The 26345-nt window shown below is 46.7% G+C and overlaps 10 protein-coding genes across 10 annotated transcripts; 5 read left to right on the plus strand and 5 right to left on the minus strand.

The window, feature by feature from the left end:
• Positions 1 to 165: 165 nt before the first annotated feature.
• On the plus strand, positions 166 to 1467 carry HO133_007029 (uncharacterized protein; the record flags this gene model as incomplete). The annotated part of the gene is made up of 4 exons (XM_037297924.1): positions 166 to 211; positions 280 to 921; positions 1004 to 1273; positions 1337 to 1467. 4 exons carry the CDS (start codon positions 166 to 168, stop codon positions 1465 to 1467), a joined length of 1089 nt encoding a protein of 362 aa, XP_037156559.1.
• Positions 1468 to 1803: 336 nt separating this feature from the next.
• On the minus strand, positions 1804 to 3635 carry HO133_007030 (uncharacterized protein; the record flags this gene model as incomplete). Its single annotated transcript, XM_037297925.1, has 4 exons — positions 1804 to 2070; positions 2122 to 2231; positions 2292 to 3389; positions 3452 to 3635. 4 exons carry the CDS (start codon positions 3633 to 3635, stop codon positions 1804 to 1806), a joined length of 1659 nt encoding a protein of 552 aa, XP_037156560.1.
• Positions 3636 to 4906: 1271 nt separating this feature from the next.
• On the minus strand, positions 4907 to 5591 carry HO133_007031 (uncharacterized protein; the record flags this gene model as incomplete). The annotated part of the gene is made up of 5 exons (XM_037297926.1): positions 4907 to 5050; positions 5102 to 5224; positions 5278 to 5343; positions 5396 to 5510; positions 5557 to 5591. The coding sequence occupies 5 exons, from the start codon at positions 5589 to 5591 to the stop codon at positions 4907 to 4909; spliced, it is 483 nt and encodes a 160-aa protein (XP_037156561.1).
• A 1262-nt stretch (positions 5592 to 6853) lies between these two features.
• HO133_007032 (uncharacterized protein) lies at positions 6854 to 9376 on the plus strand (the record flags this gene model as incomplete). The annotated part of the gene is made up of 1 exon (XM_037297927.1): positions 6854 to 9376. The coding sequence occupies one exon, from the start codon at positions 6854 to 6856 to the stop codon at positions 9374 to 9376; it is 2523 nt and encodes an 840-aa protein (XP_037156562.1).
• A 618-nt stretch (positions 9377 to 9994) lies between these two features.
• On the minus strand, positions 9995 to 10957 carry HO133_007033 (uncharacterized protein; the record flags this gene model as incomplete). Its single annotated transcript, XM_037297928.1, has 1 exon — positions 9995 to 10957. One exon carries the CDS (start codon positions 10955 to 10957, stop codon positions 9995 to 9997), a length of 963 nt encoding a protein of 320 aa, XP_037156563.1.
• Positions 10958 to 11429: 472 nt separating this feature from the next.
• Positions 11430 to 13106, minus strand: HO133_007034 (uncharacterized protein; the record flags this gene model as incomplete). Its single annotated transcript, XM_037297929.1, has 1 exon — positions 11430 to 13106. The coding sequence occupies one exon, from the start codon at positions 13104 to 13106 to the stop codon at positions 11430 to 11432; it is 1677 nt and encodes a 558-aa protein (XP_037156564.1).
• Positions 13107 to 13411: 305 nt separating this feature from the next.
• Positions 13412 to 14667, plus strand: HO133_007035 (uncharacterized protein; the record flags this gene model as incomplete). Its single annotated transcript, XM_037297930.1, has 2 exons — positions 13412 to 14399; positions 14450 to 14667. The coding sequence occupies 2 exons, from the start codon at positions 13412 to 13414 to the stop codon at positions 14665 to 14667; spliced, it is 1206 nt and encodes a 401-aa protein (XP_037156565.1).
• Positions 14668 to 16667: 2000 nt separating this feature from the next.
• On the plus strand, positions 16668 to 17300 carry HO133_007036 (uncharacterized protein; the record flags this gene model as incomplete). The annotated part of the gene is made up of 2 exons (XM_037297931.1): positions 16668 to 16802; positions 16836 to 17300. The coding sequence occupies 2 exons, from the start codon at positions 16668 to 16670 to the stop codon at positions 17298 to 17300; spliced, it is 600 nt and encodes a 199-aa protein (XP_037156566.1).
• Positions 17301 to 18514: 1214 nt separating this feature from the next.
• On the plus strand, positions 18515 to 20640 carry HO133_007037 (uncharacterized protein; the record flags this gene model as incomplete). The annotated part of the gene is made up of 3 exons (XM_037297932.1): positions 18515 to 19202; positions 19329 to 19419; positions 20247 to 20640. 3 exons carry the CDS (start codon positions 18515 to 18517, stop codon positions 20638 to 20640), a joined length of 1173 nt encoding a protein of 390 aa, XP_037156567.1.
• A 292-nt stretch (positions 20641 to 20932) lies between these two features.
• On the minus strand, positions 20933 to 22454 carry HO133_007038 (uncharacterized protein; the record flags this gene model as incomplete). The annotated part of the gene is made up of 3 exons (XM_037297933.1): positions 20933 to 21962; positions 22009 to 22127; positions 22176 to 22454. The coding sequence occupies 3 exons, from the start codon at positions 22452 to 22454 to the stop codon at positions 20933 to 20935; spliced, it is 1428 nt and encodes a 475-aa protein (XP_037156568.1).
• Between the last annotated feature and the right edge of the window lie 3891 nt (positions 22455 to 26345).

Below are 26345 nucleotides of genomic sequence, written 5' to 3' on the forward strand. Positions count from 1 at the left end.
GCCCAAATTGGCCGCCGACATTGCGACTTTGATGCCAGCGCCTCCAAGCCTCAACATTATATCTAGCAAGCTTTCTTCCCCTCATTGTCTATACTCAACTCCAGCATGATACAGTCCACAGTCAGGTCTAGACTGTGAATATCGTCCCACGTCAATATCGTCACCATGAACGCAGTCGATGGTTCAGATCACTACAACAAGACCTCCGACGGCAAGTGGCACACCCACCACAGTCTCTTGCTACAACACACACACAGAGATGCTGATTCACTTCTTCAGAGCCCCCTCCATCCCTGCTGACCATTATCCTCGACACGAACGCCCACGCCTGGGCCCTCCTCGCCCCCACCCTGCCACTCTCCGCCGCCATCGCCAACCTCCTGGTCTTCATCAACGCCCACCTCGCCTTCAACAACAGCAACAAAGTAGCAATCATAGCCTCGCACACACAGCGCGCCGAGTTTCTATATCCAATACCATCAGAAGATGACTCCAGACAAGCGAACGGATCTACCCACAATGGCGCACAGAACGGCTTGGACGGCGACATGAACATGACAGACGGCAATGAAGCCAACTATGCAGCTACAGCGGACGACGCAAACCACTACCGCCCCTTCCGGCACATTCAAACAACCCTCCTTTCCGCCATGTCCAAGCTCTACAAAACCACCTCCCCCGAATCCCTCACCCCCACGACCTCCATAGCCGGCGCCCTCACCCTGGCCCTAACCTACATAAACAAACAATCCATCGCCTTCTCCACAACCACATCCTCAAAAACCAACGCCGATCCGCTCCTCGCGCCCTCTGATCCAAATTCAATCCAGCCGGCAACGTTGAACCCGCGAATCCTCATCCTCTCCGTCTCCGGCGACCTCGCGCACCAATACATCCCGATCATGAACACTATCTTCGCTTGTAAGTTTCACATCGTTCTTAGAGCCACCGCTCTCCAATACGAAATCTACTTGCTCGAATGCTAAAACCCACAATCCACCAGGCCAACGCCTCACCATCCCCATCGACATCTGCAAAATAGCCGGCGACTCCGTATTCCTCCAACAAGCCTCCGACGCCACCCACGGCACCTACATCGCCCTCACGCACCCGCGCGGGCTGCTTCAGTATCTCATGCTCGGCTTCCTGCCTGATCAGAGCAGCCGAAAATATCTGGTACCACCAACGGCCGTAGGAGTGGATTTCCGCGCGGCGTGTTTCTGCCATAGGAAGGTGGTGGATGTGGGGTTTGTTTGTAGCATTTGTTTGAGCAGTAAGTCTGCTCTCTGCTGGGTTGTTGGAGAGTAAAATGATGTAAAGGCTAATGATCACGCAGTTTTTTGTTCACCGCCAGAAGGAGCTGTGTGTCTGACTTGTGGGACGTATTTGCAGCTAGGGGAGTATGGAGGCAAACCGGCTGTTGTGGCGAAGAGGAAGAAGAAGCGGAAGAAGGGGGCGGATGAGTAAACGTGAGAAGCTGTGCGAGATGGAAGTCGTGACCTAGGAATATTGATGAAATGATACAAATCACAGCAATTCCAATTTCCCTATGCCTTCAGGGTGCACTCAAGTTGGTGTATGAATTGGTACTAATCTCAGCCCAGGGATATCGTGCAACCTTCTAATAAACACGCTTGAGCACCTCGCTAAAGTTAAGCTCTATTGACTGAGTTTCTCGAGTACAGCGGCTACGCTTGAATCACCTTCTGTAGCCTGTTGCAATCTAGCACTCTGGTGAAAAAACGGCACCCTTAAGAGCCTCGACTCCGGATCCTATTGTAACATTGCCGCATGGGTCATTGATCAAGCTGGGTTTTGTATCTTTTGTGTTCTCCCGACTCGCTCTTTCGAGGCACGTTTCGTTTTCCGGCGCTTAGCCGTGGGGTCCAGTTCAGTATCAGGTTCTAGAAAATCTTCTAGCTTTGCGTCTGCAGGCCATGTGCCACGGGATCCGGAAGTCCATCGGTGATGCTTAATGAGGCGAGCACCATGAACTACTTGGCTATCGCCTTTGCCACGAGACATCACAGATCTGGGGTCTTTGTCGTTCGTGCCCATCGATGCTACAGCCTAGATTCTGTCAGCTTGCTTGGACATCTCCTGGATCTTGAGCGCGCTCACAAACGAGTCAGTGTTGTGGGCGAAGTACAAGTACGCCCCATCCACTGTCTTTTTGACACCCAAGATGCCAATGGCACCAGCGGAATGGCTTTGCTTCACACTAGGATGTCCTGAGATTGGGCGACGTTAGCTGACAAAAATACTCGTTGAGATCGGCAGATTGTAAATACCCATGAAGTCCCTCTCGACGAAAGCTCGCATAGCATTGTCATCATCTGTCGACTCGGAGCCACCTTTCCTACCCCTCTTTGAGGAAGAATAAAGCCGACTGGCACACGTCCCCGCAGCCATTGTGGTAGCCATGTGCTCACCCGTACCACTGGTGACGGTTGCAACGCTCGTTTTATCTTTGTCTTCCGGTTCGACCGGTATCACAGCAGTACCAATGCCGACTAACGCTGCGGGGCCAACACGACCCTTATGCTTCATGCCAATTCCTCCAGATGAGGATCCGGCAGCTATGTGTCCATGACAGTCTATAGCAATGGCGCCGACAGTATCAGTGATATCGTCTGGCCTTGAGGTCATGCTCGCCGTTCTCTCCATCATCTCGTCATGGTCCTCAGACTTAGTATTATCGTAGAACCGTGGTGAGTGGCTCCTCGTAGGGGGAGGCGGCGTCGGCGTTACAGGAAGCCTGCGGCTACCATCATCGGTCGATTCATCGACTTCTGCGGCCATACTGGACGAGGTACGGGGTTTGGGGGAACGTTTGCCTTGAGACTGTAGCCAGTAAGGATTTTCATCAATAAAACTGTCACCACTGTCATTATCGTCAACGTGAGTCTTGATCGAGAATTGTCCATCATTGCCTGGCTCGTTAGAACTCCAAACGTGACGTTTCTTTGCTGGTTGAGCCATCGAATCTAATGTGTAGCTGGCTTCGGAGTAAGGTGGAACAGTCGCACCTAATCGCGGCGAGTAAGGCTGGCTCTCGTTCCAGCAGGGAGCCAAATCCATGTTGTGGCTGTCATGCTCGTGTCCGACCTTGCGGCTCTCATCCTTTGATATTGGTGCATCGGACTCAAAGTCGCTCTCGCTCTCTCCGGTCCTCCGCGATTTTCTTAAATCTATCTTCCATCTTGCATAGCGTTCTGCAGCAGCTGCAGACACAAGGTAATCAGCATTGACTACCGGCATGCCCAGGTCATAGGCAAAGTCTGTAGCTCCTTGACCGACCAGCAGATTTGGAGGAACCCGGCGAAGAGATAGTGGCTTTGTTGAATGTTCCAGGATGAGTCGTGCAAGATGGATGGGATTTCGGATGCCTTACAGGGTCAGTCCTGACTGTATGCATATGAGTGCGACGAACAGATGGAAGTCCACGTACATCCTGCAGCGCCAACCGCGCCACTTCGACCATAGTGATCAACGATGGTGGCATCACATTCGACAGTGCCATCCATTGATAGATTGCTACCGAAACCTGCGTTCGTGATCTCCTTGTCTTCAAGGACTCTGATAGCCATTTCGACAGCTTCCACGGCGCTTGCACCGTTGTTCAAGAAGGTCATGGCGGACTTAGCGGAACTGGATGAGTATCAGAGGGGTTTATCTTTTAATCGACGATGGGAGGCTTGTATTTTAGAAGCCCCGCCAATAGCCTTTCGGTATTGGGAAAGTAAACACTCACTCCTCACAAGCGGCCAAGTGAACCTTTTCATTTTGAAAGCTGTGATAGCCTGCACCAGCATGAACGAATATAGCACAGACATCTCCAGAGCGCCGGCGGCGTTGCGGCATGTCCGCAATTGCAAGGTCGATAGGCCCGTCGACTTGAGCGTCAGTCAAACTCTCTGAGCTGGATATGCTTCCAGCGCTAGATAGGCGAATTGGTGAATTCATTTTCGTCAAATGAAAGCGCTTATGGATCCACAGGAGAAGTGGAGGAGCCAGTTCTTTGGCTCAATAAAGAAAGAACCTGCGATGGCGTGACAGTTGGCATTCGGTAGACCTCTCTGATCGCTACTCTTTCACAGTGATCAGTGCGTTTGTCAAAAAGCGACCTTGATCGGAGTAGTGGGCGTTCCGGTGAGGTGAGATGAGGTTCTGGATTTTGCTTAGGCAACAGTCTTATAGGTTGATGACCGCGAAGAAAGCATCAACCCGAGGCACGGAAGAACAGGGAAGCTGACGTTTGGGGTATTAGAGAACGAAGTGGAATGTTTGTGGGCTTTATAGGTGGTTTTTGAGAGTAAGGAGCTCTGGTCGAGACGCGACCTGATTTAAATGAATGTAGGCGACGAGCGGCCCGCGCTCAGTCTATGATTACAGCAGCGTTGATTTCCAACGGTGAGGAGACGCACACAGAGCGTTGAAGTTCTGTTGATAGAGATGTGATGCTAGGGATGTGGTGACGCCAAAGCAGGGACGAGGATATTCTTGAGCACACTGACAGTGACGCTGCTACCTTTCTTGGTGCCAACTCCAGTAATTCCTCCCATTTTTAATTTAGTGACTATCCAAGTGTTACTGCAACCTTTGCACATGGTCTACATGATGGACGTTGCTTCCTGTTGACGAGCTGACCGAGCTCACCTCAATTCTCATAGGGCTGAAAGCGCGCTGTCCATTCTTCTGTTCCAACAAAGCTCTTCCCCTGTCAGTTTCTCCAACGCATGGCCTGAAGTCTACATGTTGATGCTTGGGCAATGTACACATCCTCACTGATTGCAGGTGTGTCCATGTCAGGAACATCATAGGATCCCTTTTCATCTTGTAACCGTTGGCCGTTCTCTACCAGTCATGAACCTTGTGCTAAATGCTAATTAAATCTTAGTGCATTTCATGCTCTTCTAATCTCCCATTTCATATCCTTGATACTGACTTCCTCGCCAGCCTTCTCGTCATAGTCGAACCATTCACCCTCCTGCAAATCGATCCCCGAGAACTTGGTTGGCGACTCCAGCCCTTTGGCCTGCCATTCTCCCTGCTACATGGTCAACAAAACAACATGGACTATGGAAACATCTTAACATACATCTGGTTTAAATTCTGTGAATTCTAGGCCTCGACAGTCAAACTCGATAATGTTTTGCTTCTTGGGTGGAGAAAAATATGTGTATACGTGAGGCGGATTTTTGATCGTCGCTGTTGACTCTCTCTGGACTTAAGTCAGCAAATGGAAGATATGCTTGATTTGAGATGGTCACCAACTTTGCATGATTTGCATCGCCATACGAAGTTGGCTTCTCCCTTGCTTCCAGAGACTTCGCTTTGTTCCTGAACGTTTTCAGCCTTCCCAATCGAAAGTTGAGACACGATAGATACACACGTAACGACTCACACTCACCCAGTTTGGATGTGTCTCTCTACATGAAGTGCACTGCACTTTGAAGGTGTAAAAATAAGGCTCGTCGGGCGTATCTAGAGGAAGAAGGTCCGTGACACTGTGATTATCAGCACAACAAGAGTTGAATCTCAGATATATCCTACCCCGTAAGATCTGCTGTCAAGGCCAGCGCCAACATCGTAAAGATATTTTAATTCGATATCCAATGCTGTTGCTATTCGGAAGCTAACCCTGTCATTCACCGCAGAGCGCTTGCCGAGAGATTATCACGTGACTCAGCCTTAATTCTTGGCCGAGGGGCTACCAGAGTCTTGTAAGCAATTACGAATTGTCGATGCTTCCAATAGTTCCGCACGCTGACCGGTATCACCCAAGTGGTTGAAGTCTCATGCAGGACCAGCGTGCGTGACAGCGGCACGGTCCGTTGTATGCACCCAGTCTGACATGTTGCTCGGATGCTCGATTCAGCTCGGTCGCTCTCGAGTGGCCTACAAAAGCTCAAGCTAGCCCCCCATGGCTCACTGTTAGGAAGACGTGCTCATCTTCAGAGACTCACTCTTCGCTCAAGCCTCCTATTACCTGACCCGCACAATCCACCTCTCCACCTCCACATCACCCCTGCCTGAGGCGGCCAGCCTTTCCTTCAACAACCCCTCCAAAACCCATGCGACATTCCGTGTTGGCTCAACCTTTACAACAGGCCGCCACTGGCACAATGATCTTGCGGAACACTTCAAAGGGCTTTCGGGGGGCATAGTCGTCACGGTCAATAACAACAGCTTTGTCGTGACAGGTGCATCTCCTGCCGTCACAATTCCTTGCAAGGCGCGGCACGAATTGATGCGGTGGGATTGTCCCGGGCGGAAGGATTACTAAAGTTAGTGAAGGGACAGTTAAAGGAGTTTGAGAAGCTGAGGGTACAGGAAGTTGAGGTAGAAGAATGGACAACGCCTGCAGATGGCGAGAAGGAGGTCTTCTTCCGAAATATGCTGAGCGCGGTTTCACAACCTCGAACGGGCATTGTGGGAGAGATTCTGAGACTCATCCATATGTTGATTATATGTCAAGGCTTGGATACCAGGATGGTGATCTTAGACATGGGGGCTGAGGGTGGTAATGGGTGGAGAGGGTTGGTTGAGGAAACAACATTGTGGGTAGTTTTTGGAATAGCGAGTCTGGTTGGTGGTGTATTCGGTCTAAAGCCTGTGAGCGAAGCGTACACACCAGGTCGATTGATTTCAGAATGGGAGAAGGATCGAAAGTAGTGGGGAGTTGTCAAGTTCAGTTGAGGCTCGATGCTAAGGAAAGGGAACAGTATAGGGAATAAATCTAATACTATTGTCAATTAAGTCAAAGAAAACGGCCTTGGCTTGGCCGAGTGCAGAGTGCAAACCGCTGATTTTCAATCGACAGTCCATTCTTTTGCGCTATTACCCACATATGTGCGTGCCAAAGTCAGAGAAAGGGAGCTCTCAGGACAAACATTTGGCACTCGATTGGCCGAAGTTATGCCGTGGAGCGCTAATTGACTTCATCATCCCGCTCGAACAAGTACAATTATACATCGGAGCAGCGTCGTCTGGCTGGACCGCTATGCAGACCGTGTGGTCAAGAGTTGCGCAAGCACAATGTGTTTGTAATTGTCCCTCCTGTCTATTGACCACCAGTGGCATTGCTCGACGGGCAACAACGGCTACAGCCCGACGAACAATCCGTGTCGGCGATGTCTTCACATTCTCTGTTTCCTCGCTAGCAGCCGGGCTTGCCTTCGCAGATTCCCGCAAAAAAGATGACAGGAGAAAGCAATGGGACAGAGTGATTGGAGAAGCAAGAGCAACGGTAGAAGCTACGGAGATCCAGCAACAGAGCCGGCTTGCAGCTTTGTCAGATGACGCCAGAGTGGAAGCATTGGACAAAACCGGGGCAGCTGAATATCGTTCTACGACAGAAAGAGCACTCAAGGAAGTGGAGGCTTGGGATGTCCAGGAAAGCGAAGATCGGGATCGGCGGGTTCCCACACTCGACGATAGATTTGATACTTGGCTTGATGTCTTCGACTGGGCTCGGGAACAGCAAAAACTACGAGAAGCCTCTGGATTTCAGGATTGGAAAGGCCCACCGCTGAGTCTGCTTCAGACTCTGTCCAGGGTTCAGCTCGATGAGCTCTTGTCAAATGAGCGGCTTCTTCGACGTTTCTATGGAGGGCCGGATTGCAGTAGCTTGGTGGATGAACAGCCCAGGTATCCTTTTTCGATGAAGAAGATAAGAACGTTGGAATGGTCAGTTGCCAAGATGGTCTTAAAGCTGCTCATGTACTGTTCCAAGAACTCTTTGGAACCTCGGGAAGGTTCAGGTCGTCCTACCAACTCTTTGCTGCGCGAATTAGCCAAAGACGAAGAGATCTTACAAAGCAAGCTTGATCACGCAAGTGAACGTCTACGCACTCTACACGCCGAGCGCAGGAGTCGCCCTTATTACGAAGAATTCGAATCCCCACAACTTCCCAACTACGATGACACAACAATCGAAGAATATGAACAAACAACGGACATGAACACATCTTTGCAAAATTTACTGGAGCTCATGAAGCAGGAAACAGATTTGGGTAGTCTAATGTCAAAAATATGCTACAATCTATTAACAGCTCGGACACCACCAAATACCCAAACCTACAACATGCTCCTCGTTCGCTTCTGTGTACTTGAAAGGGAAGACCTAGTCCAGGCGGTACTGGCCTCCATGCGCGCATCTCATATACGGCCAAATGAAATCACCCATGCTACTCTTCTGCGACACTTCACCGCAACAGGGAACGGAGTTGGATTTTTGGAGTACTGGAGGCGTATGGAAGGATACCGTGGGGGACTAGCTTTGGCAAACCCCGAGCTGAACATTCATCCGGGTGTGAAGGAACGATACCTGGTTTTTGGACGACAACACCACAAAGCTGCTGAAAAGGGACGCATGAACGGTCAAGTATACGAGTCGCTGATCGTAGGCGCACTACAATTTCTTGGTCGCCAGACCGCAATGCACTACTACCGCAACATGATCAGCGAAGGCTGGAGCCCCGGTCTCGCGATCTCGCTGGCTATTCTCCAGGATTGCTGCCATAGGTCGGACTGGACAGTGGGGACAGTGGTTTTGGAACAACTGGAAGAGACCGCGGAGATGATCAGTACTGTCACATACGAGTGGATGCTGCGTCTTTGCCAGTGCTGTGGACAGCAGCAGTATTTCGACCAGATACTGCGCAATGGAGTACATTGCGGCGCTTTACCGGCATCCATGTTGGACCTTCCTGATCATGCCAAAGCTGAAGATGTTGCCTTCCTCATCGAGCGTGCTAAAGATATTCAACCACGCAAAGCGATCGGTACGTTGGAGAAGGCAAGAATAAGCCACCATCTAGGCGACAAGAGTCCTTTCCTTTTAGAGAACGTCCTCCATGCTTGCGAGGACGAAGATACGCTGCGTCGCACGATCAACCGAACACATAACAGGTGGGAGGCGAGGCTTGCCCTTCAAAAGAGGCTGGATGTTATTTCCTCAGAAGTTGACCACACCGTCCTCCAAGCCAACCACGTGCTGTATGCTTTGAAGCACTTATCTTCTGTAAAGTTCTGGCTATCCGAGGGAGTCAAGCGTCTGGAAAAGGAATTCGAGCAGAATGCCAGTAGTGTTGTGTATGCCTCCTATAGTGACGTGGTGAGGGATACGAAGATTCAGAGAACCCAGGCAAGAAGAACTGAAGGCGGAGATGGCGAGAGTGGCAACTTGGTGGACTTGGTGATCACAGCTGGCTTTCCCGAAAATGAAGCTGAGTGTGTGTCTCATCTACCGCCAGGAGATCAACGACGCGACCTGGCCCAATGGAGTCAGCCTAGCTCACCGCAAATGACGAATTCACCAAATGGTTCATTCTGGAAAGAGCCTGAGGAGAAAATGGCTGCTACGGCATAGCACTCGCTTTGTTACAGTAGCCATTAATCCCCAAGTAGCCAACAACCGACACCACGCAGGATACACTTCCCGTCACAGGTTCTAGGAAGGCTTCCCTGGGTACAGGAGTTGACAAGGAGGGACAGAATCACGGATCTTGCGTAGTGCGATACGAATGACGTCATCGAATGTGTGGACGTCGCGGCCGGTGGAGGGTGGATGATGTGTATGTGGTGCACACTATACATACAGAAGCATTTGTTTACGATGTGTAAATATGGTGGACACTGTACATACGGAATTATTCATTTCTAACTCTATAGCTCTATACAGACTCATCGTCTCACATAGGCTATCCTTCCAACATCGAATCTGTTGGGAACCACCTCTGCTATCTCTCGAATCAGACAAACGCTACTGTAATATCCTTATGTCTGATGGCCTTTCAACAATGTGTCATTGCACAAGGTTCGAAAAAGGCATATTAATGATCAATGGATATGCATCTAATGTATGCATCTAACGTACCAGACAAGACAGTCTGATCTCCAACCCAACCGCAAGTCGCCCAAGTCTTTCCATGCACGCAACAATCACCAAATGAAAACCCCCCCATCAGCACTGATCCCATCCCCATCCTCAATCGCCGACAACCGTCAAATCAATCGGCTTCGCCGGCCAAAAAGTCGTCACGAAGCTCGGATTATGATGACTGAAATCATCAAACCTCATCCGGAACTTGTCCGTGCAGACCGGCTCGCACACATCCCGCACGACCTGCTGGATCTCGGACCAAGTATGCACGCCGTGGCGGTCGTAGTTCCGCACGTGGTCGTGGAACTTCAAGGACCGCTGGCCGTCGTGCCACGGCTTGACGCACAGTTCCTCGTTGCGGTCGCACCACCAGTCATGCATCGGCAGGGATTGGTGATCATCCGGGTCGCCGCCGGCCATGCTCCAGCAGTGTTCGGCTCGGCCCTTGGCGCTCGTGATGCGCTCGCCGATGTTCATGTGCGATGGGGCGGGACCGCATTCCCAGTCGAAGTTGTAGATGTTGTCGAGTCTTTGGGAATAGTATTCGAAGTTCATGTAGGCGGCGACTTGGGCTTGCGGGTTGGTGTTGTAGTCTTCGGCGGAGCAGATGCAGGAGATTTGGCGGAGGGAGTCGAGGTTTGTGGACCACCAGACCGGGTCCCATATTTGGAGGTATTTGGCCCAGTCGCCGTCTTTGATGGGGCCGGGGTAGGAAGTGTTCCAGGGTTGGTAAAGTTGGGAGTGTTCGGCGTCGGCGAGGATGGGAGTGGTTTCTTTGATGGTGTCGTTGAGGATTCTGGTGGGGATGCCGTTGAGGATACCAACGGAGCCGGGCGTGGGTGCTGGGACTTTGTGGTCGTAGATGACGGAGAGGGTTGGGCTGGTGGTGGGCCCTGGGTACACAAAAACTTCGACGAGAGACTCGTTGGCAACAGGGTTTGCAGACATCATGGTAACCATGGTGGTGGGCGTGGGAGAAGTGATTGCGGCGGTCTCCATGAGTGACGCCATGACTTGAGGGGCTGCAAGGCCTAAGACTAGGAGGAGATGAGTCCAAGTGTCCTGCATATTGTATTGTTGTGAGGTTGAAGAAGGAAGAAGAGAAGGTCAGATCTGGAGAGTTTATGCGATCTGAAAATTGGAATATCTGGGAAATTCGAATATCCACAGATAATAATTCATCCATGCGGTTCAATTGGAACCTAATAGGCTTAGCTTCTAGGTGAGGTGGCCTTTTATAGCGGGTTTGAGGGAATATGAGGAATTTCACGCCGAGAAATAGATGGCCAAGCCTTTGGGTAAGGGTTCATTGCCAACAGAGCCTGACAGACAGCAGTGGGCGGATACCAAGTCTGTTCTGTAAAGGAGGCGAATATAGTAGATAATCACGTGGTATCCTGCCTTCCGCTGAGCTCTTGAATTGGAAAGTAATCCTAGCTTGCCTAGAAGCGATGAATACTCACATGCAAGCACGTAACGAAAGGCATCCTACAGGGAGGCATTTCACTCAATGAACCAGTGATAAAATAACCAGCCATCATCACATTGGGTTGTGAGCGGTAGTCCGAGCAAGGATAGCAACACCTTCGACATGACCGGTCTGTGGGAAGAAGTCGAATCCCTGAAGACTCTCAATCTCGTACCTGCAGTCTCCCACACCTTCGACCAGAGCTCCAACATCCCTGGCTTGTGTATGTACATTACAGCTGACATAGACGATTCTGCGAGGGCCAAATTTGAGCAGCTGTTGTATGAAAGGGTCGTCACAGCCTTTCCTCGGCGGGTCAATTATCACAACGGTCTTTTCAGGTGGGTATGTCACTTGCTCAAAGAGCTTTGATGCATCTGCGGTCATGAATGATGCGTTAGACACTTTGTTGGCGGCGGCATTTTCTCTGGCGGAGACAATTGAGGCTCCAGCAATGTCGATACCCATCGATGAGGAAAACAGTGATGAAAGAGTAACGGTGAAGAGCCCAGAGCCGCAGTAAGCATCGATCAAGTACTTGATGGGTTTCTCATTCTCTTCCGATGATCCTGGAATTATGCGCTGCCGGATGTAGTCGGTAAATTTCGAGAGAATTGAATTATTATTTTGAAAGAAAGCACCAGCTGTATTGCGGAATTCGAAGTCGTCAATGTACTCTGTCGAGATAGCTCTTTGGTCTGTTATGCAGGTCTTCTTTTCTGTACGTGTTGAAGGTTCATGATAGCTACCGTTTACGTTGGCTTCGTTTGCAGTCTTTGACGGAGGTTCCGTCTCCAATGAAGCACCCATGTTGTCAGCCTGGCCAAGATCTAAGTCTGATTCTTCTTGCTCTGGTTGTGGTTTTGGCTTCCTCCAGGTGCTCTCTCGGAGTAGAATGGTTGCTCCCTTCGTGTAATTCGCGATCTCTTCACTAATTCGCTTCCGCTCAGTCCTCATGCCTTCTCTGACTGCATCCGTGCCAATTGGACAGTCCTCTATATCAATTGTCTTGCGGGTACCCTTCAGCTGGAAGCCTATTGGTGGGACTTCCCCAAACCTTTTTCGCTCTGATGGATCGCTCCGCTTGGCTTTCCTCGTCATGCTCCCTGGCGGTCCATCGAAATGCGGCGTCAACTTCGTGCGATAACCATACTGCAGAGGCGATCCGATTGTCTCGTCAACAGCAGGGATGACATTTGGCGTCAAGCCGGAGAAGCTGCGGTATGCCTTCTCAACAACTGTTTTCTTGTGCTGTAATTGCAGATTGTATGGCAGCATCTGAATCTGACAGCCCGCACATGTGGCAAAATACGGGCATTTAGCAAGACTATCATCGCGCTGAGGCGCAGGTGTAATGACTTTGACGAAATCTGTCAGTGTATAATGCGCCTGAGGAAATTGATTGATGACTTTCGCTTGTACGAGATCCCCAGGCACTGTAAATGGTACGACGTAGATATGATCAGACGTGGATGAAAGACCCAGGCCGTCACCAGTAGAAGATAATTCAGAAATCTTCACCTCGACGTCCGTGAAACGCTCTGGCGGAGAGTATGAAAGGGTTTCTGTGGGTTTCCCGTCACCAGTGCTCTCGTCTGTTTGCTCAGCTTGCTCCAGTGCTCTATGTTGTGACAGCAGAGATTTTATGTCCGCTAAGAGCACCACTTCATTTGATCCGTCATTGACGGGCTTCGATGCAAGTTTCTGGCGCTTCGCAGCTTTGCCTTGGTGATACTGCTTCTTTGTCATCGCAACGATCCCACTAACCCTCGGGGACCTGTTTTCAATCTTGAGATATGTACATACTACTGCTAGAAAAGTCTTCGACTGCCACATAGCATTTTCAATCGACGCGCTCGGAAAGATGAGAATGTAATGTTAAAATTCATCTTTCGGCAAACTTTCCTAAGCGCTAAAGCGCGCGTATTTTCCTTTTAGGGAAGAGTAAAGTAAGGTGCTTTAGTCTTGCTTGATCTGTATCCAGCGGCATCAACGACTTTGAGAAGGATTGGAGACGGGATCGGTGGCGAAAGTCCTAATTTTTCAAAGCAGACATGAGTGGCCCTGCACCCCTGCGCTGCCTCTTCTCCAAGTCTGCCGCGCCCTATCGATGTCTACGACGGAATCTCCACTCATCAAAGCAACTCCACCAACGCCCCGATTTTCCAAAGATACCCACCAAAGCCCCAAGGGGCGCTCCACGTAAGGATGTTGCCAGAACGGTAACTACCGCCGATGACTTCAAAGCCTACTCAGAGGAGGACAAAAGAAAGCTTACTACGCACTTCAAATACACCCCAGCCCAGCTCGCCGCAATTGAAGCCGGAGAAGCTGCCATAGACCCAAAAGACTTGGCTGAGCAGGCTATGATGCGAGATGACCCGTTTGCCTTCGAATACTATGATGATTTCGCTACCATCCACCCTGTCGTTGACAAGCCTATCCGAGCACCCGAGGAGAACTACGACCCGAAGCTACGGTACAAGAATGAAGACGAGATAGCCGAAGACTTTGTGAAATTTATCGAAGAGATGCCTGAGGATGCTACGAGGTTGGACTACATGAAGTTCATGGATAACATGCGGTTGACAGTGGGCAAAGAGGAGGCAGAGCGGAAGCCGGTCAGCTCGCTGGCACCAGAGATACCCAAGGGACTTGAATCATTGAAACAGCCCGGAATTGGCAAGCCAGGCGAAGTTGAGATTGATCCTGCGATGAAGAGATTGATGCGGCAAACGGGTTTCTCTCTAGATGACATCAAGAGATTCAGGGTAAAGAACTTGGTCGTACACAGGGTGGTCAATCAGACGAAGATGGGAAAGATACAGAGCATGTATTTCCTGACTGTTGCAGGAAACGGGAGGGGATTGTTGGGAATCGGGGAGGGCAAATCTGCAGAGGCGGAGGACGCAAGGAGGCAGGCGCATTATGCTGCGATACGGAATGTGCAGCCTATACCTCGGTATGAGGATCGGACGATCTATGGAGATGTGAAGGTGAAGATGGGGGCTGTGGAGTTAGAGTTGATGACGAGACCGCCAGGTATGTACCATCATGAACGGTGTATAGGGTCGCGCTGAGTTTATTCACAGGGTTCGGAATTCGATGTCAGGACAAAATCTTCGAAATGTGCCGGTGCGCAGGAATATCGGATCTAGCAGCACGTGTCACGCGGTCACGGAATCCTATGAACACCATCAAAGCGACGTTTCAGGCGCTACTGAGCCAAAAGATACCGGACGAGGTGGCAAGAGGGTTGGGAAAGAAATTAGTAGATGTACGCAAGGTGTATTATGGTGGGAATTTATAGCATTGTATCGTAAGAGCTTGTACATAATGCATCGTGGCAAGGCGTCAAGGATGTTCGAGAGCTTCTGTCATTCTCATGACGTCCAACACACTGCTTCTCATCTAGCCGTAGATCTTGGGAGCTCCTTCAGTCGACATGGTCACTCATTCAATGGGTATCCCTCCACGCAGTCCTCCTTTTATAACGCCCACCAACCAACCCTAAACGCCCTGTCATCCCTCGTTGTCTCTCTATCCCTGCCCCTCTCCCTCCTCCCCGCCATAGATCTGCTGCTGCAACACAATACTGTACACACTCGCCTTCAGCAACGTGCACACCAGACTCGTCTTCCTCTCCAGCATTCGTAGGCCATCCAAAACCTCTGCAGTCGGCCGCTCGGCGAGAGAGGAGAGGACATTGGAGAGCTAGAAAGTCGCCTAAGTCAGCAATCAGGCTCGAGATGCTATGACTGTGCGAAGGCAGCAGAGCGGGATGTACTTTGTTTAGATTGTCAAGGAGGAGCGCATATTCGTCTAGGACTTCTTGCTCAAGGGGACTACACGCGGTGGGTTGATCAGAGGAGTTTAGAGTATCTGCCATTGGATTTGGGCATCCATTGATTTAGTCAAGTCTTCGGGTCTTGGGTCAGAGAATCAGTGGATGAAGAAGCTGGTTACTAAAGTAAAGTACCTTACGCGTCTGTGAGGCAGGCGCGGTCTAGCGCGCCTGTCTGAATTGGTCTTCGGATGGACCGATTTATTCTACTTTAGGCGTCTTGCACCCAGGGCGACCCACATGTGTTCCCGCCCAATGAACATACACAAGAGTACGGCAAGGTCTTTACTCCCAAGTGCCTTACGGTATCGATGGTTCCCAACCACTCATGCGGCTTGGTCGCTGTGACCAATGACAGGTTAATGAACTTGCCAAGAAGTGAAGAAATTTTAGGAACACATTCAAAGGATTTGCAGGAACCCTCTTACGCCCACGATGTAGAGGGGATACAATTCCTATGTCGTCTCCACTCATTCGTTTTCACAGTAGCTTCGTCAATATCAGAGCCCAGAGATGCTTCATAGGTCTTCTTGTCAGCTTTCATATCTAATAAGCCTGCCCTCACTAGATCTATCGCTCTCGAATCAAAGCAAGCATAATGTTTTTATCCGCCCAATCCGTTGCCGCTTGTTTGGGCATCTCTGATTGTACACTGCCGCCCCTCGATCAATCAGTAGCTTAGCAATTTCATCCTGTCTCCAATGCTTCGCGGCCTCCAGGGCTGTACTAAGACGTGCGCTTCGAGTGTCGATGTTCGCGCCTCGGTCAAGCAGAAGTTGGAATGCCTTGTAATGGCCCCATCGAGACGCTGTTTGCAAGGCAGTCCCGTAATTGTCAACCTGAAGAATCCGACCGGCCATATTCTCCAGCAGAATTTTGACGGATTTCTTGATTCCCATCGGCAAGCCTCCTGCAAAGCTGTGCCGAAGTCTCCAGCTGGAGCATCCACTGCGGCGTCTCGCTTTACTAAAATTTCTACAACGACCGCGTGGTTGTGCGAAGAGGCCAATTGTAGCGCCGTACTAGAGTCTTTAGCTCTAGCATCGATGTCCGCACCGTGATCGAGGATGAATGCTACTGTCTTATCTTGGCCCCACCAGGCAGCCTCCTGAAGAGCGGTGTGAAACTTGGAACCCTGAAAGTTGATGTCGGACTGTGATGGGTGCTGGTAGCAAAATTGCGAGCACCGGGAAAACTTACGGAACGCCACTGGGAGTAGAGGAGGTTAAAAGGGTCAAAGAGACGTATGGATATGATCTGATGAAATTCCATATACCGGACGAGGTCATCAATCACTTAATGATATTAGCCCATGCGGAGATGCTGAAGTCCTGAAATAGCATCATTTACTGGCGAATTATAATCTGGAGTATCCCATTGTAGGCGCAGACTTGGACCGACGGATTGTAGGAGATCTTCCTCCGGCGTGGCAGAGCTTAACCACAGACCAATTCCATCCTATTCCCATGTCTACAACTCAGAGCGCGGGCCTCGGCATTCATGGAGTCGTGGAGCAGATCAACTCCTTCATCGTTGGAACCGCGGATTTGGACTCAAGCGTCAATATGATATGGAATCAGAAGACGGACTTTCAGGCATACGTGTTTGCGAGACCATATTGTTGCTATTTCTAGCCTGCAGTGTCACTCAAATCCGGCACGCACGGTGACTATGGTGGACGCTACATCCATTGGGGTGTCTACGAGCACCCTATGACGGCAACATCCAATGGGATCGCGGCATTCAATCCTGGCACAACCATACCGGTGACCTCGACTTTCCTCAGGTTTGTCCTTTACGGCGCCTCTGCCATCCGAATGGGAGCACTTCAACAGCTTCGAGTCATCCCCGTCGCTACTCACGATTCGATTGGGATGGGTGAAGACGGGCCAACACATCAGCCCATAGAAGTTGCTGCATTGTTCAGAGTCATGCCCAATATGATGTGTATAAGGCTGACCGACAGCAACGAGCCAGCCGGAGCTTGGAAAGTGCCCATCGAAGCCAAGCAGACCCCAACCATCATCAGTCTGTCGGCACAAGATTTGCCCCAGTATCCCGACATGACAGGGCAAGAAGAAGTCGCCAATGGGGCATAGGTGTTGATAGAGGACGAGGGGGCGGATCTCACCCTGATAGGCGTAGGCGTCTTTCTCTTGCTGTCACTACGAAAGCTCTCCTGGCAGAGGTAGGGATCAGGGCTAGACTTGTCAGCTTTCCTTGCCACAGACTCTTTGAGCAGCAACCACAACAGTATTGACGGAATGTTCTACGGAGACACAGCGGAATACCTGCCGTTGCCATTGAAGCCTACGCGACGACCGGATAAGGGAGGTATGCGGTCACGAGCGTCACCATGGCTTCTTTTGGAAAGTCCCTACCACCCGGTGATGTTTACTCATTTTTTTGGCCTTGAAAAACGTCAGATCACGGGCAAGATTGAAGCATTCATAGGAAGATGGCGAAGTGTAGAAATACTTCGAGGAGATTGTGAGACTCTCCAAGACCAACTTCCCAGTGGCCTTTAGGATCAGTGTGCATGAAACTGGAGCACATTCTACCCCAGCCATATAAAGCATAGAGTGAGTGCCAAATAGAATCGATAAAAAGATTTTAATTAGCTGACAGACCTGCTAAACGGTTCTCGCCAAATAACTACTAGAAGACGAGGAGCATCTAGTAAGATAGCTGGATGATGAGTGTTCTCGAGGTTTACCCCCCCACCTTGATGGGTATATTCTCGAGGCCGACCAACCGCCAGTCAAATTGTAAAAAACTCTAGTCAACGCGGAAAAATAGAAAAAGAAAAAGAAAAAGTGAAAGTGAAAGAAAAAGTGAGCAAGCCTTCCTTTCCCTTTAATCGCTCCAGCGCCTCTTGAAGAGTTCCTCTTTTTGTGCCGAAGGCATTGATATAAATAAAGCATTCTGAGGAAAATTGACGCATATCGACCAGCTGAACGACAAGAGGGTAGGCGCGCGTTCGAACTTCACGTGCATACAGCCGCTGAGGCGAAAAAATTCAACCGACAACGGTCGACGCGCATCACAGTTTGTTTGTCAAAATTCTTTCAGAGGTACTCACACTAGTTACATTCACCAAGTGCTGTGTCAAAAATCGAAGAGCACACAACATCCGTCGAAAGAAGCGCGGGACCGCCAACGTAGCAATCATGAGACACCCTTTCTTCTTATACTCCACAATCGCAGCATCCCTCTGTACCGCCAGCCCAACCATCCAGCAAAGGCAAAGTGTGTCCCAACTCCCTTCCTCGCCCCAATTATCTGACCCGACTCAGCCTCCGGCGACGTCGTAATGAGCGGCCTCTACTCCATCCAAGGCTGCGGCACCAATGCATCGCGAATAGCAACAATTCTCTCATCGCTTTCACCATTCCTCCAACCTGCCATCACCGACAGCGAAAAAACCTTTACAAGCGGCGCCTACAATACCTTCTTCAAAGACGTGCACAACACCCCCTTCGTCCGCAAGATACTCCAAAATATCGCCTTCGGCACCCCCGTCCTCCCCGGCCTCGCCCAGTCCGGCTTTGGCAGAGTGACAAGCCCAGTCATCGCGTGCATACCTGATCCCCCTATCGTAAATCCTGACCCAAAGCTTGTGGGATTGACGCCCTGGGTGCAAGCCTTCGCCAAGCAGGACTGCCACGACAGAGGCGACCGAGTCTATGGCATCTTCGTTGGCGGCACGAACATAGTAGCCCTGTGTCCCGGCTGGTTCATCTTCAACCGACCAGACGAGCCAAAGGAAAAGAGACCGTGCATCGCCGTGGACCGAGCGACGAATCGATTTAGAGGGTTGGGAAATCCTCTCGCGCAAAATTCAAGGGCGTGGCTATTGCACGAGCTCGCGCACGTCTACCTTGTAGCGGCGACGAACAAGAGGGTGCCGTATATTGAAGTGTACAGTATCAACGACTGTTTCCGTTTGAACGCGGGGTCGCAGAAATATATGCCGAATAACTACGTATATTATGCTGGCAGTATGTCCGCCCGTCCCTTCATACTTTTCCATCACGCGTTCCACGCAAAGAGTTCTTCTGCTTTCAAGTCCACGAGTAAACGGAGTCATGGTGTCTAGATTGCTGGGCTAATCCTGCGACTCAAAGGCGTCTTTTACACATGCACCAATTTCCCTACCGTGTCCTTCCGCGACCGGGAGCTTTCGACCTCGTCATCAAATGCGACGGACGATGTGGTGTGGGTGAATAGTTCTTTAACCGTAACGGACTTACCTTGATGGATATGAAGGACGAGTAAGAGAGTGGCGAAAGGGAACGTTGCTCTTGTTGCAAGCTTGTGCCGATTCAGCTTCTTGGTAAGGAAATCGAGTTGAGGAAGGCGACGCCAACGGCTCTCACTGGATGATCTCGGCTTCAATTCTCACACGTCAACGAAGATGGCAAAGTCAAAGTTCATACGTCTAGAGCCCGAATATCTTATACTAAGATCTTAGAAATCGAAGATATTTTAATTTAATATTAACTTTCTTAATTCTCGCTTAATTTTTATAAACTTTTAAGTTAAATTTAGAAAATATAATTAAATTAGATTTTTTTTTCTAGAATAAAATAATCTCGAATATAAAGTTTAGAAATTTAAAAGAAATTAAGTTAAAGAATTAATTTTATACGTAAGATAATTTAGCTTAATATTAAACTAATTAAATTTAAACTAAATTTTAATTTTTTTAAATCGAGATTTAGAAATAAATATTAATTTAAGATTTCTTTTTCTAAAATAAAAAAATCTCGATTATAAATATAAAAAGATTAAAAGAAATAAATTTTAATAATAAATTTTATATATAAGATAATATAATTTAATATTAAATTAATAAATATTAGATTAAATTAAAAAATTCTTAAAAATATCTATAATAATTTAACTTTATAAATTTAACTAATATTTAAACTATAGAATATCTTAATATCTTATTAATTTTTTTCTTATGATTTCCTCCGCGTTGACGTTCTGGGCTGGCGATCCATCGACGGGATTTTCCGCGATCTGGAATCTGGCCAAAGCGACTATGATCGCGAGGAGAGACGAGAAATCCAGGGTGACAAGTCAGAAGCGCGCGACACAGCTTTTAAGCTATTGTATCTAATACTTCTGAGGGATTTCAAGGATGAGATGCAGGATAGCGCTACAGTCTTTAACGCAGTGCTATACCTTGTCTCATGCGGCGACTTTCAAATGGAGGACGAGGAGCGTAGTTCGGGCTGCGTACGAGGAGCGATTCGTAATCTCAACAAAGCAGACAGCAGGGTTGGACAAGTGGAGAAGGACACTGCTGAGCTAACAGTAGAAGACGCAGGCGATGTGACCACCGAGGAGGAAAAGTCAGATTGTTACTATACCTCTGATCATTCGGATTACATTGCGAAGCGATCTTGGATGATAGGTCTTCGAAAGTGATACTAATAGTTGCAACATTGTTTAACAACCCATCCAAACCCTGATTCCACAACTCTCCAGATCAGCCACTTCTTGAGCTTCCCAATCAGTGAGATCCGGCATCAGGCGCTGGTGCCGCTGAAATTGAATCAGTCACTCTATACAATATTGGGCGCGAAATGAGTTTGCGGGGATCCGTTGGTAAGGCGTCATACATCTGCTCTGAATTTCACATCAAGACTCACTAGGTGGCAGCCTCCCTTGACAAGTCCATTCTCGTTCCTTCCACACAATAACCCTTCATATTTCCCAGTTACCTTTGTTTCACGATATACCACCAATAATTTCGATAGACGACCTCGTTCGGCTTGTCCCCACAGACTGTAAGCGAAGGAGACATCCCCTTCCACTTATTTACTTCAGCGTTCTTCACAAATTCAGCCCCCAGATTCTTCCAAACTCCCATTTCTCCCTGAATCTCAAAGTATCTGGCCGCAGTAAGGAGTGTTGGATGTGGAGCATGTGCAAGATACTTGATGGTTGGATACCAGTCCTCTTCTTCGTCTACCGAAAACCCTGAGCGGAAGGCTGCTGCTAGATCTGGCGTCTTGTAGAATTCGGTATCGACGTATGCGTGATATGGACCTCTCCAGGTGGTAATGGAAATTGTCCGTCCCATCTTGGTACACGTGGTGCAGCACTGAAGTGTGTGTGGATTCTGGGTTTCTGTGTCGTGTTTAAGGTCCTCGAGCACATTCAGACCCACGAAAGATAACTGAAGGGCAGTCAGCGATGGTAGAAAGTGCAATAGCTCCTCGAATGCAGGAACAGAGTTAAATTCAGCTCCAGCTGCGCCTATAATGTGAATGTTGATCGAACCCCGAGTGCTGATATTGGGTATCACCGCCTCCAAGGCAGCGATTAAGGTAAGTTGAATTGTTGTCGTGTTAGTACCGCATCTCATATATTCGACGAGTTTTCGTTCTTCGGGGTCGTTTGCGAGGTACTTCAGATCTCGGTTCATTTTGGACCTGAAGCCACCCATGTCTGAGAGCCTCGTGTAGTAGTCATACCAGTCCTTTGCGGAAGAGAGTAAAAAATGTTGTTTTCTGGGAAATTTGGTGGGAGAAAAGGTCGAGCTCTTTCCCGTTCGCCGGCGGAGATCTACAATAATCTTGTCGTCGGCCGCAATATCTTGCAAGGTGGAGCACTCCGCTGATGGATGTGTTTGCTGGCAGGAGGGGCAGAATGAGGTGAGAAGGCAGTATTGGCAGGCGTTCAACTTCGCCCCATCTTCAAGTTGAGACTCTCTTCTGTAGCAGTGATAGCAATATGGTTCGTAGCTAACTGTAAGTGTCAGCTTAAGAATTTCTCCGACATGAATATAACATGGTAATAGTGCCCAGGCTTGTTGGCGATCGGTTTTCATCGGTGACGGGAGAATGGACATACCCAACGAATATTCTAAGTTCACTAGGATTCCGATTACCAGATCCTAAGTCTAGCTCCTGTAAAGTGTCTCAGAATCTGCTCGCTCGTCTTGCCAAATAATGTACCTGCTCGTCATAGTAGTCATTCCACTGCCTGCCAGCTGAGGGTACATATCCCTTCTGCTTGTTTAAAGCAACAAGTTTCTTGCAGATTTTCTTGTGATTCCTGTTCCAGTCTTGCTTTTGGCACTTCGCTGAGCAGTATGAGACCCGTTTGCAAGCGCTGCATCGATTGAGATTGGAGGATACGTCCCAGCAGGAAAAGCATAGAGCTTGTTTCAATGCCAAAGTTGGGGCTTGATGCGGATCTGAGTCCGAATCGGGGTTAGGATCTTCGGATGCCATTTCTGAGTTGAGATGGAATATTTGGAGATGTGAGTTTGGCAGAAGTCCAATTGTCTCACCTGACACATCAGAGATATCGCCGATGGCCGACGACGTGACTAGATCCTGAGGCAGAAAGTGTTCATATTTGAACAATAGCAAGCTAGCCAGCTGCTTATGTAATCGGAGTGAGGTCGCTAGGCAAACCAAACCAGACACGTGGCTGCTCATGGAAATTTCTAGAAGAACGCCACACTTTGAAAATTTTCGGTATACCTTAAGGTATATAAGTTATTCGGTAATACAATCTACCTAGACTATAACGATATATCATTTCATAGAGATAGTATCGTTACAACCAAATTATCATTAAGCCTAGATTTGCACTAATTACTACTAAAATACGTCTAAATCGATATCTACTTTTACGCAGAAGCCTTATAAGCCCTAATCTCTCTCTTATATCGATTCAGACGTATAATTAGTATATTATCGCCGTCGTTTTATTATTTCTTATATAATTATAGATATTTCAATAGCTTTAAAGCCTCTAAATTCTTCTCTAAGAACTAGGCCTAAAGCGCCTCTATCTTATATTTATTATTTAATCTAATTACATTATATAGATATATATCTCGTCGTTTAGCGTTAATAACTACTCGGCGTTATTTTCGAGTAGAATTAGATAATAGAGGGGAGATAGATACTCTAAGATTATTAAAATTCTATTTTAATAACGGCGATGATGGCGAGGATATATTATTTAGAGCTATTAAATATAACGATATTATTAAATTTACTAAGTAAATACTAACGATATTGTAGTAGACAAGTTATCGTTATTCTATATCAAAAATAATCATTATATGGCTGTGCAATCGTTATAACTAGAATATCGTTATATAGCGAATCGTTATAGCTTAGATAGACTGTATAACTAGAGTAATTATCAATACGTTATTACGTAGCGTATTAAGTCCTCGTTAAGATTCTTGGCATTCTGTGTGCTTACCCCTTTGTTCGGATAAACTCGGCATACAGTACAGTTTTCCTTACGCTCTATGTCTTGAAAGTCTGGAGCCATATTCTTTCTTAATAGAACCTTTATACTATAGCCCCGAAATTCGGTGAAAGGCCGATAGTCGTGATGGAGTAGGGGGGAATTAGTCTTAGTAATTCAGACTCCATCTGCAAATCTAAAAAATTAATTTTCGTATAATTTTCGTCGGATCCGTACGATCAGCACGATTTAGCCTATTTAGCAGACTTTATCTATATTTAAATTCTTTTCGCTAGTTCTACTAGTTTAATAACTTTAAAAAATTTTAATAACTTTAAAATTTTTACGTAATATACTTTAATATACTCTAAGTACTATTCTATATATATATAATATTAATATATATTATTATTAATATATATATTATTATACGCTATATTAGAGTATTACTTACGCGACTAATTTTATTAAATTATTTAATTTCGTAGTTAAATTTAAATTAGCGTTAATACTTATTACTATAAAATCTTATTATCGTAACGTTAATTATTAGAACTTTTCTTTTTTTATATATATTACTATTAAACTAATAAAACTAATAAAAAAGATTAAGATAGTTATTAAATCGACGGAATTTAGATAAATTCTAATCAGATTTACTAATTCGACGGATTTTATAATTTCCGCGATACACGCGCGATTAGCAATTTCAAATTTTACAGAAACTTTTCAGATTTGCAGATGTCACGGCTAGCCGGGGTACCTATGGCCAGCCCTACACTCGTACCTCGCTTCGGGAGCCAATCATATCGCAAGCTTATTACGGTATACCTCTCTCTTAGAGTCTAAGTAGAAAACTTCTAAATCGCTATATAGATCGTTAATTTATATAGGCCTATCGTAATAATCACTCCGTTATCGGGAAATCGCGATTTTCTTCATTTTTCTAACTATTATTATATAGTCTTTTAATATTAATTAAGAGAATAATAAGTCTTTCGAGGTCGCTAAATAAGTATATAAACTTTTTATTATAATTAAATAGCTCGTTATTATCATATAAGCTTATTCGAATATATATTCTCCGCTAACGATTATAGCATCTACTTTTAGCTAATTATTCTTCGATAATTAAATTTTAGACGATAGCGTATTATATTTAATATTATTAAAAGATTATATAACGAGTCGAGTATAATAATTAAATTATAAGTTTAATTATATTACTATTTAATAAAAATCGAGTATTAAAGCTATCTCCTTTATATATATATTTATTAACTCGAAGATATATTACTTAGAAGTTAAAGAGAGTATAAAATATATATCTTAAATAATTTTAATACGCTTAACGCGTTTAAAATGAATTAAAGCGAATAAAGAGATTATAAAAAACGCTTAGATATATAATTTTCTCTTTAACGACGATAGCGAAATATTTTTAAATTATATATATTAACCTCTTTATAGCTTATAGAAATATTCTTTCTTCTAATAAATATAAAGTTTTAAAATATTTAGCGGACTAGTTTTAAAGTAAAGAAAAAAAGTTATATATTTAATTTCCGGGTAATAGAAAGAAGAATACTAAGTAATATTCGATTAGCTCGTTTATAACGATAACGTAGACCTTCCTACATTCAAAGACGTCTTTTTCTACATTTTATATATCTATAAGAGACTTCGACGTTATACGAGATATTCTTATTTATCGATATCGCCGCTATTAATATCTAACTTTATATTAAAAGAATAAATTATCTCCGCTTCGCTCTTCGCTCTACTCTTCGCTCTACTCTCCACTTTACTCTCCACTCTACTCTTCGCAATTTTGATTAAAAAATGAAAGGAGACTACGACGTCTAATCGAAGTAATAAACTAACTAGCGAGGCTACGACATTTTTTTCAATACGCTATATCGTCGATTCGACGAGTACTATAGCGGTTACCCCGAGGATTATATACTATAAGAGAATTTCTATATAGTACTACGCGTCTATTAAGATGTATAGCGTTTTTAAATATTAATATCGCTGCTATAATAGCTGAATTAGCTAAGTTTTTTAGTAAAATAAAATTGAAAGTCTACTTTTTAACTATTATACTATAACTTCTAATTTAACGAAAGCCTATTTAACTATTTATTCGACTTTTTTCAAAAATTTCAAAAAAGGCTATATCACGTAGTTGCGTATTTTTGTTAAGGATCGTATGTACGCAGGGTGTGAATATTACATATCGGGCGATATACCAAAAAATTAAGTCTTAGCAGGGTTTCCTACTTAGACCCACCTCAAGGCCGGTGGGGCTAAGCTGAGACTAGGGGAAATAGCTAAAGCCGCTTTCGACGCCATGGACGGGACGGTCGACGGCATAACCAAGACCACGATGTATTCTCGTTGCAAACCGAATCCTTGCGGAGAAACGGCTAAAGAATAATGGCACACTAACCATAACTTCACATACTTGCGAGGAAGAGACTTGGGACCCTTAAACAGTGAATTCGTCTCGGCACGGTGGGTTTCTCTCTACTACACAGGGCTAAATGTCAGAATACTTTAAATTTATCTACGCGTAGGCTAACGCTCACATAAGGGATGCCATATTGACAAAACGGTTTTTACCTTTTTTTTTTTTTGTTTTTTTGGCCCCACCAAATCTACCCCACTACAACTGAATATTCGACTCACTAGAGGGTCGCCATCTCGGTATCGAGATTTTGGGGGGCCGTTTAGAGGGTTCGTCTCAGGGCCCGGGTACCTCATACTAAGATCTTTGGGCCCGATGATCACTAGACCTCCGCGGGCTCAGAGATCGAAAATATCTTAGTTTGATACTAATTTCTTTAATCTTAAATCGAATCTTCTTTAGTATTATCTTAAATTATTTTATACTTAGAATTAATTCTTAT

The sequence above is a fragment of the Letharia lupina genome, assembly GCF_014066315.1.
Source record: "Letharia lupina isolate WasteWater1 chromosome Unknown contig_3, whole genome shotgun sequence".
Lineage (NCBI taxonomy): Eukaryota > Fungi > Ascomycota > Lecanoromycetes > Lecanorales > Parmeliaceae > Letharia > Letharia lupina.